At 39.7% G+C, this 11,573-nt stretch overlaps 1 protein-coding gene across 2 annotated transcripts; it reads right to left on the minus strand.

The window, feature by feature from the left end:
- Window positions 1-202: 202 nt before the first annotated feature.
- Window positions 203-8,400, minus strand: LOC138027717 (short-chain collagen C4-like). 2 transcript variants are annotated; one of them, XM_068875320.1, is made up of 5 exons: window positions 8,366-8,400; window positions 2,680-2,756; window positions 2,330-2,446; window positions 1,232-1,420; window positions 203-813 (listed from the first exon to the last, which is right to left on the minus strand). In XM_068875320.1, the coding sequence occupies exons 1-5, from the start codon at window positions 8,392-8,394 to the stop codon at window positions 332-334; spliced, it is 894 nt and encodes a 297-aa protein (XP_068731421.1). In that variant the 5' UTR covers window positions 8,395-8,400; the 3' UTR covers window positions 203-331. The 2 variants fall into 2 exon arrangements, with proteins under 2 accessions (XP_068731421.1, XP_068731420.1); XM_068875319.1 differs by lacking the exon at window positions 8,366-8,400 and adding an exon at window positions 3,733-4,089.
- Between the last annotated feature and the right edge of the window lie 3,173 nt (window positions 8,401-11,573).

Here is an 11,573-nt window from a genome sequence, read left to right on the forward strand (position 1 = left end):
AATTAATTAATGGAAAAAGAATTGCTGCGGGAGATAAGTCAGTTTAAGTTTTTCTACTGTGTTGTAAGAAGACTTGAGTACATCTAAAAATGTTTAATATATTCGGTGCCAATCGAAGGGGGCGCTTGTTCCAAGACGTGCGGCTGTAGGGTGCTGATTAGTGGATCGAATTGAACATAATCGTGTAACACAAGACTCATTAAGATCAACAAGTTTATTGTTTTACACCCTTACTCTACATTTGCTCTCTGGCTTGCTAGCCAATGGTATTTCATTTAGTTTCTGTTTAGTTCTAATGCAAATCAACTACTGTTCACGCTTTCTTTTTTCTTTACTTGGTGCAGACGGCGCATGTCAACTCTCGACCGCTGACATATGGAAGACAGGGAAGTGAACCACAAACGCCTTCCACAGCAAACAGCAAGGCACCATTTTTGTTAGCATGGCTACCAGGAACGTATTCTGCATCACCATCGACACAGATGAAATCACTTGAATGTTTGTGACCATGATATGCAGTCATCAGATACCCATGATACTCCTCGGTCCATCCAGATGGACAGTCATTCCTGGCGGGCATCATCAGCATTGAACCACGTGACTGCACAAAGCAGACAACACAGGGGGCGTCATGATCATGCAGATTTCTCTTAAAAGGGTCTCCGTTGTATTGACTGACGTCATACTCAGTGCCGTAAATGTATCCTGCCTCCTGGTGACCATCTTTGTACTTGTCGTACTTTGGATTGTGAGGAAGACAAAGGTAGTTGGCTCCGCCACCGAAGTGGTGGTACCATTCACCCCCAATTATCCCTAAAACGTGGAAACGGTATGTAAAACGCCTTTAGCTTGCTCAGAGAGGAAAAAACAAGAACTAATTCCTAACTAAATTACGCCTCTAAAAGAATTCTCAATGTTGTGGCTTTTGGCCATTTTTGCCATTCTATGTTTTCATTCAGTCTATTTTTAGCGAGATCAGTATTTCCTTTTGATTCGTGTTCCTTTTGCGTAATTCGTTTTCTACTTCCCACGACCCCTGTGACTTCTTATTATACTTATAAAGAAAGCAAATTTTGAGACTTCAAGAATTTTATCACAAGCACCAAAACATGAAGCAAAGTAAGTGTAATTGCTTGGGCCAGCTGCTATTTTCAACTGATAAAATAAGCCTTTTTCACGGAATGCCTGGTGATAGGAAGCGTTCAATTGCCTTGTTCAGTGAGTTTTATACCTTTATAAACAATCTGAGCATCACTGGGACATGTGGTCCTTCCCCACCGAACATACTTCACCCCAGACTGTCCAGTTCCGTTTTGTCCTTTTTCTCCTTTGGCTCCTTGAGGTCCCTGGGCTCCTTGTTGTCCTTTAGGACCAGGAGGGCCTGGTAACGGTGTGTTTGTGCTAGGCTTTCCTGGTTCCCCTGTGGTGAAAAGAGGTACACTCGCATGTGTCATCATCATTTGTTGTGTGCTGATGGGAAAAGTTGCAAGGGAGCAGTTTTCCATGGTCAGAAACGAAAGGGAAGACGGGGAAGATGTTGAACTCGGTGTGAAACTAATTTTTAGCATAAAGGATGGGCAAAAGGTAGAAACGACATTTCGTTGCTTATTGGAGCAACATTTACAAGGTATTCACTATGTCAGACAGTTGTATAATTTTCACACACGCCTGATTATGTTGTCGAAATAATCAAAGAAATAAGGCATGTTTCCCTCCTTTTTGATTGGCCAAAGTAATATATTACTTTCATTGGTTTTGGTTTTAAAATTTTCTGTTAGGTAGTTATACTGTATTTAGTTTGGAAATGGTCCGATGAAAGACGTTTAAACACTTCTGTTTGGCGATTGGTTGAATCAAATCATCCTCAGTTTGGACCAGTTTTAACTTTTTTATCTTTTTAAAGGGGCTCTACCATGCTATTTTGCTGCTACAATTTCAAAGCTTTAAACTGTGGTGGAGTCCAAAAGATAAAATTTTTCCTCTGTTCACTGCAGACTCCATTTGTCAGATGAGACTAATTTTATTTTTTCTTTTTTTTTTTTGAGTACTGATGGAAAGAATTGAAGTTGATTTTAACCTATAGATTAACGTTTTGCCTAGTTTCGGCTCCTTCTCTCAGAAACGGCCACAAATTTCGTTGTAAACACCTCCTTCTCCTGTACATTAACTTCAGTTGATGTACAATTGCCAGCATGGTTTTATTCATCACAAAAGGGGTGCTTTCTTCACAGTTTCAGAGGTTTTGGGCCGGCAGAATTAATTCGAAGATAGCGAAATCTATGACAGCTCTATGAAGTGAAGTTTCTGAGCAGTGTAGATCTTCGTTTACCTTTGAGACCTGTTTTTCCATCCGAACCAGGGATACCAGCCAATCCTGGTTTCCCTGGTGGACCAGGGGGTCCAGGGGGTCCCATCTTTTCCTTTCCACTGTTTTGGGTATGCTTTCCTTTGAGATTGAAAATGGTACAAAACAATTCAGTGAATAACCTGAACAAAATAACGTTTTTATGCCAGAATTTTGTTGCGCTCTTGTACTGGCATGAACTTTGCAAATCACGGAAGAGTTTACTGATTCTGTTTTGCCTCCAATAAATGAAAACTGAGAAAAAACTTTTATCACTGAATGACTTTTCTTTTGAATGTCATTCTCTTATAATCAAGGGTGGGTTTGATACCAACCCAAAAGGTAGGCTACAAGTGAATTGTAAGAATCCCCACTTGATCCCAGATAGGGGAACCGCATCAGTGCATCAAATCTACAAAAAATAAAATGAAAGTGTTGATATTTATCAGAATTGTTGATTGCGATCAGATGGTCATTTCTGAGCTATAAGTAAAGTGTTGAAAGATAAACAGGTAAAAGCATAATTATATTTTAGGGCAAGAGCTTTCAACCCGCATATAACTGTCCGTGTTGTGTTAAATGTCAACATTGCAACAGATTGCAATGTTGAAGAGATTTCAAGAGACTGAGTATACAAACGTTTGATTGCGTAGTTCTGATTGGAACAAGCCCTGCACACATGTTTCTCTTTTTGGTTTTATTTCAGCTGACATTTTACATGATATCCTGCATGGAGTGGCGGAAATAACATGATTCTTTCCTTCGAATCTTTGATGTTTTCAACTTGCTTACATTGCCTCAGCGTTTGGATAAATACCTTCAAGCTATTGAAGTTTTCAAAACTAGTTTCTCTAGTTTGCGAGGAAAATCACTTAATTGGTAAAATATATTTGATGTTCATGAAAAAAAAAAACCAATCTCTCTGTGCAAGTATCGATAGACATATTCACTCAGCCTACTGAACATTTCACACACACGCACAAAAAAGAAGCTACAGCAATATTTCCTTTGGAATTAAGTTAACTGGCAACATCTTAAGTTATCTTATAATTATTCAGTACTGCTGTTGTGGGAACAGACATGTCAAGTTTCTGGAAAAAGTTCAGTCTTCGATAAATCCCGAGCCTGAATTTTATTTCCGAAAACTATAAAAATGTAAACTCAGTCCTAATACATGAAGGATTATATAGAAATGTGATCAAATAATTTTAGTGGCCAAGCCGGAATCGACGAAGCACTTAATATCAGCATGGATCTCCCTAAGCGAAAAATACAACAAATACAACATTGGAGACAATAAACAAATGAAGAAAAAAAGGAAAAGATTTCTCAGTGAGTCAGTCTCTTGTATTGGGAGGGTCACCCGCTATGGATTATCGATGACAAACCTCTCTTCAAGGCTTTTTAGTCGTTTTGCAAAGTCTTGTGGGTTTTGAGTGGTGTTTTTCTTAATTCCTCTGCGTTCGCGAAACAGCGATGACTCAGTCTTTTGTCCAGTTGCATGGACATCGTGATTATTTGGACGCTTATCATCCATGGCTGAGATGTGGACGAAAATGGTAAAGCATATCATTAACACAACAAGGAAACGCAAGCCACCACAAGGGGTTTTCACTCGCGAGTACTTCATAGCTGACGAAATGGTCGTCTTTGATCACTGCCTTCGGTACAAGTGGAGTATCAAGTTGGAGAAACGAAATAAATATACCTTAGGTGAATCACAAGAAAGAAGTTTTATTGATTCTGCAGAGAGCTTCACAAAGATACAAGCTTGAACTTTTTCGCGTTTACAACTGAGATGCTTTTGACTGAACAAAGAGCCACGTGCGTACATGTCAATATGTCAGTCAACGGATGGAAAATTATTTACACCTGGCGTACACAATCAATCTACATCCAAGTGGAATAACAATATTTTTGTGACTGAGAAACTCTAAGCGATAGCCAAGGAAAACAAGCTTTGCCTTTAATGGGACCGCAACCCTGAAATATTCCCCATGAACAGTTGGACTGCTCAGACAGATTTGCATATAAATATTTCTAGGATGATGATAAATGCACGTGGTTTCAAAGTAACTTTGCTCGGTTGGCTTTTCTGAAAGACTAGCAAAAGGTTATGAAATCTAACAGCAGGAAATGACAGTGCTTCATCATCAAGTTTGGAAGCGCGTTCCCATGCCGATTGCCGTTCTCGGCCTGACGACGACGCCGTGAACTGAGCAAATTTTAGGTTATGTGGAGGTCGCGAGCATCTGACAATAAATTTACAATTGTCCATGTAAGATACTGTAAAAATAACATTCTTCCTCTGACTTAATTGACGACGGTCTGTGCAACAGAGAGCGCCGATCGTGCGCATACATTGTTGACATATTACAGTTCTTAGAGCGGCGTTCTTACCTATAATTGTCTGTACCTTTCTCTTGAACCAAAGAATACAGAAAAGCTAGAGTGACACATTTAATAAGCTTTCGGCGATTTAATGTCTTCGCTCCCCAAGGATCTTTCTGTAAGCCAAGTGAATTCAGTGTTAGAATTAAAATGCTCTGGTTGTTGAAATGGAAACAATTGGGTCATTTGTTGAAGAACTGGAAAAGTTGACATGCCGCATGAAGTTTGGTCTGTACAATGCGATGAAAATCCGTCCTTAACCTTTAGCATGAAGGGTTGTCAGTTTGAATAAGATGAAACGTACGCGAACATGTCGTAAATGATGTACTTATGTCTCATTTGTCCATAACAAAGAGCTTTGGCAAGGACGAGGATGCAACGGAAACAGCGACTCGTCCTAAACTAGGTTTTAATGCCGCAAAAAGGCGTGCTGCAGTTGCAGCATATATTTCTCAATACATTTCTTTTCCGTCCTCTGGAAAACAAGAAAGTAAAGCAGAGTTTAAGAAACGACGAAGGCCAGGGCAAAAAGAACACAACGTATATCATTTGGTTAAAAGAGAAAAATAAACGTAGTCGGCATTGTTTCATTATCACGTATTTCTGCCAGTACTTTGCGACATACTGAATCACCAAATTTGAGGTTTTGACAATAACGTGAGGAAACGTTGGTTTCCAATTGAGTTTTAGGATACTTCGCCTCATGACATGAACGAGACAGAATAATCGCGGAACACTTAACGAAAGCGCAAAGTTTATATTTTGAGGTGACGTTTTCAGTTCGTTGCCGTCGTAGATGTTGAAGTCCCTAATAAAGTAAAATAGGAATAAATGTAACCACATTCAATCGATGAAGTTTTGACGACAACGTGAACATACTTCCAAGCAATCCTTCATTCTCCATATTTACTTCAATAACGAATTCTTTCAATACAATACACTTGGAGAATTTTTGCCGATATTGCGATACTCGAACAATACGGGATATAGACGGCAAACAGGTTTACGATAGCGTCAGAAAATGTTGATTCATTTTTCAAGTTACGCTTTCGTTAGCGTCGCTGTCTTCCTCTCAAAAGTATATTAGCAATACAAAACTTTACTACGTTTTATTTACATTCATCTACAGTATGAAAGCAATAATGGCTATAAATATCAAAACAGATTTTTTGGGGTCTTTTTATTCCCCTTCCCTTTGTAGCAGTTTTGTATGGGAAAGGTGGCCTTTGAGTGTACTCACTGAGTTAGTGGTTCTTCTCGTGCTATGGTGTGTGATTTGAGGTTTGGGGATTCGGTGAGTGTAAAACGCAGACTGCAGACTGCAGACCAGGGGTAAAATGCAGACTGAGGTTATAACGTAAAGTTCTGTTGAAAAAGCCCAAATCCCTTAGAAATGCTAACCTTAAGGCCTAATTAGGCCTAAAACAATATTTAGGCTTAACTGTTAGCATTTATAATGGGTTTGGGCTTTTGCAGTCTGCGTTTTACACTGACCGTTTGGGGATTCCAAAAGCAGCACTGAAACAGGAACAGCAGAGGTAAATTTTGTAACACGAAAGGGCTCTATTGGCATGATTGTAACAACACAAAAAAACAGCAAAATCAGTATGCCGGGAGTTGATGACATAATGGGAATGGATGAATAGAATCTGACGACGAATAAAGATAGGCTGAGTGGTAAGAGTTGTATTTACAATGAAAATTGACCGTGATAAATTCAAGTCAACACAATATTACCAAGTTAAATACAGCTACCAAATTAACAAATCACTGTTGCATCGGGATTTATTGGTCGGGTTTATGACTGAAATGAACGTAAACGTTTAGAACAGATGGGTCAACTGGCTAGAAAAGTTTTACTAAGTGAAGTAAAGCGAAAAGAGAACTTGAAGCGGGTGATTTCGAGTTATATAACTTTCTTCGCCGTTGACGAAGTACACAACAGAGCTCAACAGAGAGAGGTCGACAGGCAGATCATCACCAATTTGATGTTCGTTTACACGACAGAGGAAAAATGGCACGGGTCCGAGAAAAAGTGGAACGGTTCCACTATTTATCGGACCCGTGCCATTTTTCCTCTGTCGTGTAAACGCGCCTCAAATGTCGTTATATCGGACGATCTACACGAGTCCACTTTTTTTTTGAGTCAAAACGAGCTATCGCCTTTAACAGCAATTCAGGGGATTAAAATAATTTCTTTGATTGTAATGCGGCACAACAGCGTCAACAGTTGTCTTTAGGCGAAAGGTTTCAACTTCGCTCTTCAACAAAATCGAACTGATGTTGAAGCAAATGTTGAAGGACCTTGAAGCCTTTCATTTGCGCGGGGCTTCAGTCTCGATGATGCATGATGCTCAGTTTTCACTGTAAAAAAATTAGGAATATATAGGGGCAGGAAAGAGAAAGTGTTTACATACAAACGCCGTAGTAAGTTCACTAGTTCGTATTGGAATAAAAATTCTACTTGTGTGAACTTTCATTTCACAAGTAAACACCGCAATAATGTTATGACCCATCCGCCTCCCAAAACACGATGCTCAGACTGGTCTTATTCCATTACACATTTGATTCCGAACACACAGCAGATCATATTACGATACAAAGGAATGTGAAAAATATTTGCATATCATCCATTTTCCTTTGTCGTTGGGCGTGTTTTCATGCCAGCCGATTCTCTCGCTTAACATTTTTGTCCTCTATTAAACCTCTCCTTTCTTTTAATATATCGAAAAAGGCCTATTAACTACTTCCAACACGATCTCTTCTCCAAATTAACGATTATCCTTAATTCGTAATTAGCTTTGAATATAACTTACTGTTATCGTCAATTTAGGACACTGTGTCCCAGGATTTGTGGTAGCACAGAAAATAAGGAAATTAAAAAATCATATCCGTGGATTAGATTCGAACCCGGAGCTTCTGTTTTATCGGAACCAGGATCGGAACCCTTCTTTCCGCTTCACCATTGAAGATTCTCATAAAATATATATAGTAGCGTGACTTTCGGGGCATTTTGACGCAAACGATTTTTTGATTTGGTTTAAATCTCGATATTTGATGGTCTGTTCAATACGTAAAATTTGCAGTAAAACTCCGACGTGTTGGCCCATATACTGCTCTGTTGGCCGCACTAGCTACCGAAACAAAAGAGATATGGGTCTAGCTGCTGTTGTGACGTAAAAGCCAGAGTTTTCTAAACATTTGACATGTTCAATGTGGATTTTTTGACTGCAGTTTACATGCGTAGCAGCAGAATGCAACAATACCAGAAATTTAAAAGAAGGTACAGGGATTCATTTCATGATACCAGATTTCGACGACAATGGCCATGAAGCCATGAACGTCGAAGAAGATTGGTTCAGTTTGTCACAGTGCTCGAAGCATTTCAAAACAGAGGACTTCACTCGACCAGTTTAGACCGCTTTTGATCAAACGTGACAACACAAATATGAAATGCGTTTAATTAAACGATTTTCATGGCAGAAGGCTCAAGTTATAAGAGAAATGGCAGTAGAAGCAAAGATAAAATCAGATATTTAATCAAATACACCAGCAGTACAGAACATGTACTCTATTTGTAAACCATATCTTAGCCCAAAAAAAAAAAAATTCACCACTCACCTTGCTCACCTTGCTTCGTCCCCTGTTTGTTGATACATTTGCTTGCCTCTTGCTTTGCCTCATTTTCCGGCTGTTAACTTAAGACTCCATTTCTGAAGGCAAACGGGTTCAAATCGTGGGATGTTGAATCACACAGGACAATTTAACGCCTGGCCAACATTTTGAAGAACAAGGTCACTTTCACAAGACTCTAAACAGCCTACAGCAATAGTACTCGCTAATGTTTTGAAGAAAATCGACAGTGTGACAATTTCCACACTTGCACCTACACAATACAGAAGTCAACGAATGAATAAAAGGAACAAATCATGATGAACTGTCGATGCAAGAAGTAACAGCCAAACAAGAAACATACAATCAACGAAAGCAGTCTCGGTAGGTGCGCACAGAGATCACCATGCAGAATACGCAAGTATTCCGCTATATAAGCCACTTCAACGTTTCCCTCAAATTTATCGGCCTTCAGTTGTCTTTCTAGTGCTTTGTCAGCTTGTTTTTCCTTTTTAGTAATTGGCAGTCCATTCCTTGTCAGCCTTTGGGTCGTCATCAAAGGCGATGATATCTTCATCGCTCGAGGCTATATGATCTCGATGGGGATAAATCATGACCATCGTCTTCCATTTCTATATCGTAATCCATTTTCGAGTCTTCGGAAAAATGACCAGCGACGTCAGAATCTGACGAGGGGCAAGACATTTTTAACGTTACATTAAAAGAACTTCTCTATCAAGGGGAAAGCAAATAAAGCTTCCACCTCGTTCCCAGGGTCCCCTGGGAACGAGTTTGGTGAAGCTTGTATCCTGTGGGCTCTCAATCTGACGTCACTACCATCGCTCTTCCCAGACCTCTTTTGCGCGGTCGTGATTTCCTGAAACGGAAGTTTTAAAGGGGCACAGAAAATCTAGTATTTAGGCAGTCGGAAAAAAATTGGCACCAGAATGCTCCCAGAACTACGCGTAACTTTTTAAGAGAATAAGATATTTTTTGGTTTAGGTGGACTTAAAGTGCGAGGATCACTTCTCTCAATTTTAGCAAAAACCCGCACTTTAAATATATAGATTTGTTACGGCAGAAAATTCTCTCTTAAGTATTGTCACATGATCTACAAAGAATAAACGAAATGAAGAAGTGAGTAGGATCTATTTTAGCTCCATGCTATCTGAAATTAACATGCAGTATTCTTTAAAAAACTCGGGACGAAATTTCCCAAAACACACCTCAATAGCGACGGAGCTTAAGGTGGCTCAAAGCAGTTTCAACACTTTCAAGAGAATGTACTATTAGAAGAATTGCCTCCACAACACTGTATCACATAACAGCAATGTCATATTATCATATGAAACGCCCTTATTGCTTCAGTAACACGATGCGTTCATTATCATGACGCAATACGTCACCATAGCAACACGACAGTCATCCAAAAACACCCAATATTTCGTTTTTAGTTGCTTGTATCTCTCACCCCATTTTTAACCCCTGTAAAGTGAATAAAGCTGCTCAAAGTAGTTTAAACACTTTCAAGAGATTGTACTATTAAAAGCAACACTGTATCACATAACAGCAATGTCGTGTTACCATATGAAACACCCTTATTGCTTAACACAATGCGTTCATTATCACTACCTATTACCAGGAGCCCGTTAGTAGGAGCCTCCATATGCAGTAGATTTGAGTCAACCTTTGCGCGTATCTTTCTATTTTTAGAACGAACCCTTGAGCAGGAGACTCGTATTTACATAAATTTGCACCAATTTGCAGTGTTGCTGCTTTATTTGTCTTCGTCAGACAATGACTTTATTCTGATTGGCCTTTTAAAACAGTGTGTGCAGAGCAGGAGGAACTCGTGGCGTTGTAAAAATAAAAAGTCACGGGCAAAGGTTGACTCATAAGGGCGTGTATGAGAGAGGCAAGCTCCTACTCATGGGCTCCGGGTCCAGTGGATTCAGAGCCACCTTGAAAAGTATGAGCAGTTAAGGTGGCGCTACATCTTCTCCAAAGATTTTAAACTCTGCAGATCGTTTTACCGCGGCCAGCTAATCAGCAATGAAAAATGGGGATCACCGAGTTCGTTTTAGAGATACATGCAACTAAAGGTAAAATATAGGGTAGTTTTGGAGGGATTTCTTGCTTCTTTGGTAGCAATTACGTAACAATAATGATCTTATCTTGTAAAGCAATAATTCATGTTTCATATGCTCCAATCATAACACTGCCCTTGTAGGAAACAATGTTGTTGTTAAGTCAATACTTTTAGCAGTACAGTATCTTTAAAAGGCTGAAACTGGTGTGAGCCACGTTAAATCCATCTCAAATTATTTCTTAACCATCATACCATTTTAAGTCCGGCTGAACATAAAAGTGCCTCCACAATTTATCCCCGTCCCTCCCGGCGGCTTATATGACCCTTACGTTTATATCCTTGAAGACGGAAAGGTTTTGATGAAAAAAAGATGCTCTAAAAGGTAGTATGGATCTAAACAAACGTCAAAGATCACATGCCTGAGGTTGTGCATTTTGGATTGATTTAGTACCGAAGCCCGTTTTCACCTGACGATACTCCATGAAATGCAAATACATCACATAGCCTTTAGGTGTGCCGCATTGCTTTATTCGGCACATCCAAGAGTATTTATTCTGAGGCTGCCTTTATGAGACAGCCCTACAGCAGCAGTAATTGGGACTGCATGCAGCCACACTAAGTACAGGAATTTTGGCGATAGACAGCCAAAAGTGACCTACAATTAGCTTGCGAGACTCAACCGGCGCAGAGAATGGCGCGTAACTTGTCGTGAGATCTGAATCGATGTAACTTATTACAGTTACCGTTTAGATAAAAATTTCCTTTTTGACAAATGGTACGCTGCGAAACGATAAGTGAATCCTTTTCAGATCACGCAACATATAACCCTCATTGCTTAACAAATAAAGAAGCCTTGACTGTGCTCTGTTCTGTTGTAAAGCACGCAGGAAACGGCTAGAGCACGAAAGAAGTGTAGGGGGAAACACGAGCCGATAGGCGAGTGTTTCTCCCTACTTCTTGAGTGCTCTAGCCGCTTCCTAAGTGCTTTACAACAGAACAGAGCACAGTCAAGGCTTCTTTATTTGTTTTATGATAAAAAACAAGTAATTTTCTTCAAAAATTCTACTTTATTTTCAAAGCGCGCGCTGCTTGTGGCGAACTGAGATGTCGTCAGCACAGTGCTTTATACTCTGATAA

The sequence above is a fragment of the Montipora capricornis genome, chromosome 12 (assembly GCF_036669925.1).
Source record: "Montipora capricornis isolate CH-2021 chromosome 12, ASM3666992v2, whole genome shotgun sequence".
Lineage (NCBI taxonomy): Eukaryota > Metazoa > Cnidaria > Anthozoa > Scleractinia > Acroporidae > Montipora > Montipora capricornis.

Coding starts and splice junctions, on each gene's coding strand:
- LOC138027717 (XM_068875319.1), bottom strand. CDS start 3,974: ATGAAGTACTCGCGAGTGAAAACCCCTTGTGGTGGCTTGCGTTTCCTT. Junction 2,447..2,679: donor ACTTGTAGCCTACCTTTTGG/GTTGGTATCAAA, acceptor TCAATCTCAAAG/GAAAGCATACCCAAAACAGT. Junction 1,421..2,329: donor TGGAAAAACAGGTCTCAAAG/GTAAACGAAGAT, acceptor TTTTCACCACAG/GGGAACCAGGAAAGCCTAGC.